Source organism: Coptis chinensis, chromosome 1 (genome assembly GCF_015680905.1).
Source record: "Coptis chinensis isolate HL-2020 chromosome 1, ASM1568090v1, whole genome shotgun sequence".
NCBI classification, from domain to species: domain Eukaryota; kingdom Viridiplantae; phylum Streptophyta; class Magnoliopsida; order Ranunculales; family Ranunculaceae; genus Coptis; species Coptis chinensis.
Window position 1 is genome coordinate 46,647,097 of NC_141456.1, and position 10,272 is coordinate 46,657,368.

The following is a 10,272-nucleotide window of genomic DNA, read 5'->3' on the forward strand; positions in this document are numbered from 1 at the left end:
ACCAAAATCAGTACCACCATCCACAATTATATCATGTACTCGCACCCACATACCAATCAATGATATATAGCTATCCAACAACCATCACAACAACAACCCTTAGTAACATCATTCTCTTGTCTCATATGAAAAGTTCTATGTTTCACTTCATTTATTGTAAGCTTCTTAACACCACAAAAGAAACCAAATAATGGGTAAACACCACCGTACCAAGCTATCTTCATATATAATACTCATTTGCTAAACAAATTATGGACATACATAAAGAATGTTCTATTCTTAGATAGAGCCTTAGTTGAGGTTGGTGTGGGGTTTAAATATCTCTAACGTTAGATTGGGGTTTGATTTACTAACCCAATTCAACATGTCAGAAAAACTTTCGGTGGAAAGTTCAAGTGTTCGAACTTATTTGATCAATAATGAGCAAAAGACCAAAGGAATTAAGTGTTTATTGGGTGTTTACTTAAGCAAATATCAACTTAAGTTAAGAGAGCTCTAAATTACTCACCAATAAGTGATGGTAGATTGTTGGAAATTTTCTGCTGGCCAACTTCAAACACGAAGTCAACATCGGTAGATTATCCTCTAACTAAAATGATTTCCAGCTCGATCACCCTTTAATTGGTTTAACTTTTAAAAGATGAATTGGTGATAAAATAAAGAAACTTGAGGTTTCTTGGGCTAGCATATCCAATTAGATCATTATTAAACTATTTTATAAAAAAAATTATTCATAGGTATTCACCGGTTAACTTGAACTAAAAATGTCTCAAGTGGTAATTACTAATCCTCACATGAGTGTATAAACCAAAATTGTATAATTAAAAGAACACTTTACATAACATTGTCTTCTCAATACCCAATAAAATTCTACCATTATGCTTGCCACATAGTCCCTAACTATACACACTACTTACCAAATATCTTCATAGCGTTTACATTGTATAAGTTAATACATTGACAAGGAACAAGTGTCGCACCCTTAAAATATCGCAAACAACCTTAGATAACCATAAAAGAAACTTAATATATTTTTCTTTATGCCTATTGCAAGTTGGGGTTAGGCAGAACCCTTCAGTACTATTTATAACAAGAATGTGTGTACACCCAACACCAAGACTGGCTATGTCATGCTATGTATAGACTAGTTGTGTTTCTCTCAAATTTCAAGTATAAACACCTCACTAGATATGTCATGTTGTTAGATAATAATTGACTCACCAAATTATAATTTCAAAGATCTTGAACTTGTGTATACAACCTACTTAAATAACCTTAAGTCTAACCATAGTACATCCGATTAAATTAAATCAATAACGAAGAAATCACTTACGAAGAAAGAAAAAGTACCAAAATTCATACCTGCATGCATTTCCGTATTGAATCCTCAAAGCTATTCCAATCATGCAAGCCTTTTGCAGTCTCCACCAAAGCATTTCATCTCGCACTGTCGCATAATGTGTACTTAAGGTTCACAGGAAATTGGTTTATCGAAAAACATATAAGTCTACCAACTTAAATGATATTCAGTCTGAGTGTAATATGAGACAGTAAATTATTGAAGTTTGATTGCATAAGGCTTATCAAAGAACAGACAAGTACACCACCAATTTTTAAACCAAAGGAAAACACCAGAATGGGATCTTTAAACAGCTGGCCCTATTAGCTATAAAGCCAACACACAAGCAACCCAAAAAGAGGGGACATAATTTTGCAATAGATTATACTGAAAATTGGAAATATTTTATGAGAAAGCAACATCACCAAAACATATGAACAACAACACCATCAGAAGGAGATAAAACTATATATATACCTGAAACAAACCAAAACAGGATGAGACTAACCAAATGGAAACCAAATTCTATTCCAAAAAAAAACCTTAATAACAGTAACGCATAAACTGCAAAGACACACCCAAACAAACTTTAGCACCACAAATTAGCTAAAAGAATCAAAAAGGTAAATAAGCTACTAGAATTCTTGAATTGGGCGAATAAACCCAAATTCAAATATAAAGGCAAAGTATATCAAACATAAACTTAACTGCCATTATGCCATTAGTATTTGTATCACATAGTAAAAAGATGACGAAGAGAGCCTGAAACCAGTGGCAGCAACGACATTTTAAAAACACTAGCTTTCAAAGAAATCTTAGCACTGGAGCGAAATCTCAACAAACAATCGAAACCGAATTCAATTAAATATAATCTTAACCAATTAATCAAAAACAAAACTATTAATTAAAACCAAAACAATTAGAAATTCTAAATCTAAAATATTATAGATTTAAGGGTGAGGAAAACTCACAAGTGAGCGAGACTAGCTAGAAGGAGAGAATAACGAGGTGAGAGAGGAGAGAAAGAGACGTGCTTTCCAAATGCTTTGAGAGACTTCGTTGGAGCGACAGTGTTGTTTCCTTTCTTGGATAGATGACGGTGAGAGAGGAGAGACAGTGGTGGTTTGTTTCCCTATATTTTAGGTCTTTTTCTTTATTTTATTTTTCCTGTTTTTATGCGGCCGGGTATATTATTTTTCCTTTTTTTTTATATTCAAATTATTTCGTTATACTACCAAAACAGAAGGAGGGTGCGAGATACCAAAACCCAGCGACAAGATCTTTTTTTTTTTTTTGCTCGGGGTGGGAAAGTTTTAATGACGAAGTTTTGGTTCCAAAAGCCATAAGATTCGCGATGTTGTGTATAAACCACACCAATGACGACGTTTTTAAATGTCGCTTTATATCAAAAGATTTTGCCAATGCTCATTATGTCGTCGAAAACTAACTCTCAATTTTATTACTTTACATAATTTGGATTATGACTTTTGGCGACATTAAAAACATTGCCAAATATTGGTTTTAAACATCGTGACAAAAGTTTACTTGTGACGCTTGTAAACGTCGCCAAAGGGAATCATTACCTACTTTTTTTCAGCGTCGCTAAAACTTTTGTCGCTAAAGAACCAGTTTGTTGTAATGATCGTAGACTATTACCCGAATGTAAGATGTGTTAATGCATTTGTGTAGTTAAGCGTAATGAAGTTGCTCATTATCCTTGCTCTGTGTGGTTGCAGCACAAGAGCATTGTGTAGATGTGCACAATGCGTAATGCATAATAGCCCCCAGTTTCTCATTGTAATGCATAACGCATGATTGCAGTGGTTTTTAGCACAATCAAATTATGATATTACTCCTTTGACTATGGTGTTAGTTTCTGTAGCTAAACATCGATAACGTATATATACTGTATATATGCTGATGACATCGAACTAAGTTAATTATTAAAATAGCATGCTGTCAGATCAACCCTATATGCATAGTTTTCCTGGTAGTTTTCTCTATTGAAAAAATTATAAAAGGTAGAGAATGGTCCTCGACTAAGTTTCATGTGTAAGTTAATTGATGGAACATGAAATTGATTATTTGTATGCCTATGGGATAACTCTTTTGATGATTAATTGGTAGGTCATGGAGGAATACCTATATTGAGATATGTTTTTGAAAGAAGTACCTAACAAGATGTTGATGGAGTAATAGCCTCAACCAGTCTTTCTACATGCACTTCGAACCCCTTAATGTGACCCGGTTCTAAGTTGGAGCACAACTAAAATTTAACTAATTAGGAAAATGTTGAATGACCTTTTCCCTTCATGGGCATGATGTATAGGTTCAAGAACACCATAAGTATATTTATTATCATCATTAGTTAATGCCTTAATGGATCCAAGTATGGGGATAGCATGCCCCTTGGTAAGTTTAATGCCATATAGATCTTGTACTGACAAATTTAGGCTAGGTTAAAAATTAGTGAAGGACCAACTGGTGAAGTCATATTTTGGTGGTACAAGAATAAGGGTAAAGTCTTTGACATGTGAATTAAGATATATCAACTGAATAGAGAATGCAGTTGCTTCAGCCTTTGTTAATCGTTTGAAACTTTTTGCATGGTACTTAGAGCATCTCTAGGTGGTGGAGGCATCAAGTGTCAAGTTTGAGGCTATATTTGAGGTAAGAATCCGCAAACAATGACTAACTCTAGGTGAAAAAAAATACAGTCGCAAATTTGGAGTAGCATCTACCACACACGACATTGACAATGGCTTGTGCGACAGTGGAAATATTGCGCAACATTACCACTGTTTGGAGTAGCAACAAATTTTCTCAAACAATTCCAACAAATTTGGAGTAGGACCTATCACTTGGGACATTGGCAATGGTACACGATATTGTCACAGCCGCATCCACATCCGAAATAGCAAATTTGCCTCCACGGATGCGGCTATAAATGCTTCCACTTAGAGTTGGAATCCACCGAAATTATAAATGGTTGAGGCAAATATACACTTATGCCTCCACCTAGAGATGCTTTTATACTCTAAATGTGATTTTCTTTATTTGATTTTCTTGTATGAGATATTTACTTAGCTACCACATTTTTTTAATAAATATACGAGTACAGGGAACTATATTTTCATTATTTCAATGGATATCATGCCAAATGTGTACATTGAGCTCATTCTTCGGTAAAGACTTCATAATTGAATTTGCTTTACGATCTCATTCTCCTGGATGTCCAACATATCTGCGTGCTCACTATTGTGTATAGTCTTAGCAAAACATGTCCTCTCAATTTTCTATGTTCAGGCCATATTTTTCATATTCTTCTACAAGCTTTCTTTAGTAGAGCTCAACCTTCTAGCCAATGTACCACATTATTTGATGGTTTAGATGTGATTTAGGTGCAGTTACATGCATTTGGGCTGCTCTTAAGGCCAACTTAAAAAAACTCAGAATAACCCGTAGCCATTAAGTTGCTGATAGACACTTGCGTGAATTCTATTCTTCCAACCTTCAATTGTGCCTAGCTAGAAGGTTTTGTTGTGTTAACAAGTTATTTCATGTAGTGTAATTTTCATGTTAAAATTAGAACAGTAGTTGTAGAGTTATGTATTTGCTAGTGTAATTGGCGATGTTGTTGACTCATGCATGATTTTCTAATTTAACACATTAACATGAACCTCTATTTATTACTAGCACCTCTCATAGTACAAAATATCGCGATATATTACGATATATATCGAGATTTCAGCAAAGGATAAGTAAATATCGCGATATATTTAGAGATATTTACAATTGCAAATATCAGTGATATTTCGACGATATTATTGATATTTTAAGATATATTGCGATGTTTGTGGATATTTGACGATATTTTGTGTATGTAACAATTTTATTTAATATTTACCATTATATTTCAAATAAATATAAATTATATATCATGATATATCAAGAAATATCCACAATATCCATGATATTTGTTGATATTTTGGATATATCCACGATATTTGCATATGAAACAATGTCAAATATCCCCAAAGAGGGGAATATATCCATGATACATATCCATAAATCAGGCATGGATATTTTGCCATATTATGATATTTTGTACTATGGTACCAGTTACAATTTTCATCACGAACAAGGAACGCATGATTCCAGATGTTAACATCTTTGAAAAAAAATTACTCGCGAACAAGCGCGAGTAGATATATAGAAAATAATGAAGCAGTTCAGAACACAAGTAATGAACATGCTCTGAAGATTCTCTCACCTATTCCAGAAGAGACTTCTCCTGAAAAGGTATTCATTTTCATTATTTACACGTGAACACCGTTCTAGCTATTGCACTTTGCAAACACTCGAGTTCATAATTATATTCCTACAAATATTTTTCAGGCTGTTAAGAATTTGGGGATCGACTGGGAATATAAGATGGCAAACAACATTATAGTAATTATGCATCCAGATGATGAAGAGAATCCCAAAAAAGTTTAAAAAAGGTGTCGTGAATAGATAAGGCTTTAATTTGTGACCATGGTGCTGAAGAAATTGATGAGGAGGTGGTGTCCCTTGATCCCAACACTTCACTTGGTGTATCAGCCTAGTTCATGACCATCAAGATGACATGTCTTCTGGACCGAGGCAGCATAATGTAGGAAGGAGAAGGAGCATAAGATCCAGTCTGTGAAACACAGAAGGGCCGTGGAATCTAGAAGGGCATATGGGTTAGTAGAGTGTCGGCGGCCCAAAGGGAGGCAGAATAGTGAAAGAAGGAGCGGGAGCACAGTAGCAAGGCCATGATAAATGAGGTGGACAAAGTGATAGTTTGAAAGAAGATCATGGGTTAGGAGAGCGGTTAGAGAAAAGGGAGCGGTTAGAAGATATAAAGGAGAGATGAAGAAAAAGAAAGGGGAGGAGAAAAAGAGAGAGAGAGAGAGAGAGAAGAGAGAGAGAGAGAGAGAGAGAGAGAGAGAGAGAGAAGTAATCTTCAAAGTTGTAATATCTGATAATACATTTGGCACCGTCTATGGGGAAATGGGATAGGCCTACGATCAAGTGGTAATAAGAAAAAGTTATAGGATGGCAACAATTGCTAAGAAAGTAAGAGGGAGACCCAAAAAGGTGAGGACGGAGGGCATTGGAGAAGAAACCATGAGTGTAGAGATGGAAGAGGTGGAAGAGGAAGTCCAAGATGTAGTGGGGGAAGCAACTAGACTGTTGCAGGAGGAGATAGTGAGGCTAAGAAATGAGAATGATAGTTTGAGAAGAGAAAGAGAATCCACATAGGCATAGGAGGAGATAAGAGATCCGGAGAATAGCGAGGTGGAAGGTCAGCATGAGGAAGCGCTTCATAGGCCAAGAGGCGATCTGGGGGAAGGCATCACATTGGAGATGGTCCAAGCGATGATTGAAAAGGACAAAGAAGCAAATCAGGTGGCGGAAAGGGAGAGTCAAGGGGTGGCGAAGAAAGTGGTGGCAGGGCTTAATCAGAATTCGCTTGCAGATGTAGTCTGGAACTCCAAGGTACCCAAGAGGTTCGCGCAACCAAGATTTGAGAGATACAACGGGAAGAGTGATCCTGCGGACCACTTGCACCATTTCAGGCAGCAGATGCCACTGTGGCAAGAGAACAAATATGATGGACTCCGTTGCATGATGTTTCCCGCCAGCCAGAAAGGGGAAGCTTCGGACTGGTATTATCGGTTGACGTCGCGAAGTATAAATAAGTTCGAGGAGTTGGAACATGCATTCGTAGACCATTTTATTCATCAGAAAAGGAGGGTAGTGGATATCGCAGATCTCTTTAACGTCAAACAAAAGTCCACCGAGACGCTTAGGGAATTCCTATGTAGATTCAAGGAGGAGACTCTAAGGGTGGAAAGTCTGGATGAGCACACCACAATCATAGCTTTCCAACATGGGCTGAAGCCAGAAAATAGAGTCCACGAATCTGTATCCAAAATTGAAGTCACTACGTTACATGCGTTATATCCAAAAATTGAGAAGTACATACGTTATGAGGATATGTTGTAGAGAAATGCCAAGGAGCCCAGGAAGGCAGAGAAATCAGTACAGAGTGTAGGACAAGATGAATGAAAGGATAGAGGTAAGGCTGCGACAAGAGAGGGGGGATCATACAGGAAAGAGACACACAAATCAGAGAGAGGCAGAGACCAAGTTAGGAGGGACATCCGAGAAAGAAAACCATACCGTGAAATAGAGTCTACGCCATTGAATAAATTGTTGGAAGAAATCCTGCCACTAATTAAAGGGCGAGTTTATGACTATTTAGTACCACGTACTTTCATTTTTTTTCCTAAGTGGTACCCGTACTTTTTTTCTCGCCTATTAGTACCCCGAACTCTCAATTTGTTTCAATTTAGTACCTCAGTCGCTTTTCCTTCTCATTCCGTCTAATTTCGCTAAGAGATTTACTATTCAAATTGACTAATCTTTTTCTTTTTTCTTTTTTCACTCCATAGAATAACATACGCTACTCCACCAGATGCAAGGTCACCGAAATAACCATTAAGAACAATGACTTCCTCCGCAAAAGTACGGTGAGGAGCAGGTTGGGCATAAGCAAAAATGAAACTTCCTTGCAAATACTTGACTGATTCAACAGGGAAAGATAGCGAGCTAGCGAGTTCCAGAATCGGTGGAATGGATAGAAGAAGCTTTGTAGTTCCACAAGTCTTGATGACTATCTTTAAAGAGTAAATAAACAAACTAGACTCAAATAAAACATACGAGTTGAACTCGTCGTTTGAAAGCTGAGACATAATAGTACACCGAGTAGCGTAAAAAATTGAATCGATTTGAGGACGAGTCAAAGCTCGGAGGCCAAGTCCTTGTGGATCAACAAAAATGGGTGCTTCAGAGAAATTAATTTCAATGTGTTTTTCAAATCCTTCGAACCCAATAGCAGATTGTGGAGTTGAGTTGTTGGTGTTGGTGTTGCAAGTTAAAGCCATGGAATCAGTCAACATGGTTATTGTTTCGAATGAAAGATTGAATATTGGAGTATTAATGAAGAAATGAGGTTAAGAGATTACTGAATAACAGTTAGCCAGAGAGTTTTTTTGGTAAATTAAAGACACGACTTGAAAACAATGGGAAATCCTACTCTACTGAAAATGGCATTTACTGAAGACGTATCAAGATGGCTTCCTGAAGCAATTGGAGCAAGCATCAGATCGGAACTTTTCTAATCCACCGTTGGGGCGTAGATTTTCAATGCTGTAACCGAGGGGTGCTTCGTATTGCAATGAACTACTACTACTACTAGACTTTTTACCACCTTTCGACTCCATTAAAACATTCACGCTTCTTACAAATAAAAAAAAGTTGTGCTAATGGAGGATGAGAATAATAGAGCCATATTCTTCAATAATGTTGGTGCTAATGGATTTGTTACTGATAACCCGTAAAAACTCAATTAGATTTACTCTAACCTTATTCTTACAGTATCAATTATTTATTTCCTACTCTCACATATAGATTTATGCAATATAGAGAGTACGGAATCGTTCCACTCCTAAACTACAAAGACAAAAAGAAATCAATTAATCAACACAAAGGAACAATGGTGAGAGTAATATTTATAGAGGTGAATTTATACTATGAAACTAAATATATGAATTTACCTTATACTAATTTAACTAAGCAATTGAATATGAATTGAATAAAATATAGAGAAGAATATGGAGAAGAGATTAGGGGGATTTGATTTCACTTAAATAAATTCCTAATATGCTAGTGTAGATTGTTGCAATCACAACCAATTAAGATTAATTGTGATCCCTAATTATTCATGGCAATCTCTGCCAACTAATAATTAGCATGTGAGGAAGTTCAACCCATTCTCATGGCGAATCAACTAAACTACTAAAGTGAACTCTTAAATGCAATAATTCTAGCTAACACATCAAGTCTTTATCCAAGCTTCATCAAACCCCTCTAATGGAGGTTTAGCTAGAACTCATTAGACTATCATTTCTAATATAAGAACAGTAAAAACAAGTCATTATTGAATAACTAATTAAACTTTCTTAATCTAAATTAACAATAGTCTAAAATTCAAACATGGATTACAATTGAAATTTAAACTAATTTAGAACTAAGATTACGAATACTAATTATCAATTTAAAATAACTAAATCTATGAATGAAAGATTGAATTTGAATTTAAATATTGAAATATAACTAAGTAATTTATTCTAAAATTCAAAACTTGTTCTCACAACTAATAAAATTGACAACTAACTAGATTAATCTATATAAACTAATTTAATCAATTAAAACTAATTCTATATTACAAAACTAAATTTTATGAACTAGAACTAGATTTAGATTTAGATAGCTTAAGAGCTAAGCTTTTGTCTCTTGATATAGAAGAGCTAGATCCCCAAATTCATGCATGGGCTAAGGAGTCATGTTTTGCGCCGAAAAATTGAGCCCAAAACCTAATTTGTTGAATCCAAGACTTTCTATTCTGGTCGTCTTACTGTAGCTCGAGTTTTCACCAACTTATACTAATTTGATCGAGTCAAGGTCTAGACCATTGGAAAGAGATTTTTGAGCCAGTCATTTTGATATAAAATGGGCCCAAATCCGAGGTCTGAGTCTAAAAATATGGCCTTTTGAAGTTCTGTTGACTTTTCTTCAGCTTTCTAATCCGGTTTGACTTTCACTTAACAGCTTTGAATTGGGCTTTTTAAGGGTTTTTTTTTCCATGAAACTTGGGCTTTCTTCATAGAACTTTCATAGCAATCCCTTTAGCTCCTTTTAGTGCCTAATTAGTAACGAATTTACATTTATTCAACTCCAAAGCCTGAAATACTCAAAAGCATGTAATTAGTGATAAACCTATATTATTAATCACATAATTGGTCTAACAACAATATTGTTAAAGGGTTAAAACTACAGTT

The 10,272-nt window shown here is 35.6% G+C and overlaps 2 protein-coding genes across 2 annotated transcripts; one reads left to right on the forward strand and one right to left on the reverse strand.

Annotated features, from left to right (window-relative positions):
• Nucleotides 1-6,745: 6,745 nt before the first annotated feature.
• On the forward strand, nt 6,746-7,375 carry LOC147524297 (uncharacterized). Its single transcript, XM_086574175.1, has one exon. The coding sequence runs from the start codon at nt 6,746-6,748 to the stop codon at nt 7,373-7,375; it is 630 nt and encodes a 209-aa protein (XP_086430301.1).
• Nucleotides 7,376-7,776: 401 nt separating this feature from the next.
• On the reverse strand, nt 7,777-8,331 carry LOC147524298 (S-adenosylmethionine decarboxylase proenzyme-like). Its single transcript, XM_086574179.1, has one exon. It carries the CDS (start codon nt 8,329-8,331, stop codon nt 7,777-7,779), a length of 555 nt encoding a protein of 184 aa, XP_086430305.1.
• Nucleotides 8,332-10,272: the final 1,941 nt, after the last annotated feature.

Excerpts from the sequence above, each read along its gene's own strand:
- LOC147524297 (XM_086574175.1), top strand. The coding sequence starts at position 6,746 with ATGATTGAAAAGGACAAAGAAGCAAATCAGGTGGCGGAAAGGGAGAGT.
- LOC147524298 (XM_086574179.1), bottom strand. The coding sequence starts at position 8,331 with ATGTTGACTGATTCCATGGCTTTAACTTGCAACACCAACACCAACAAC.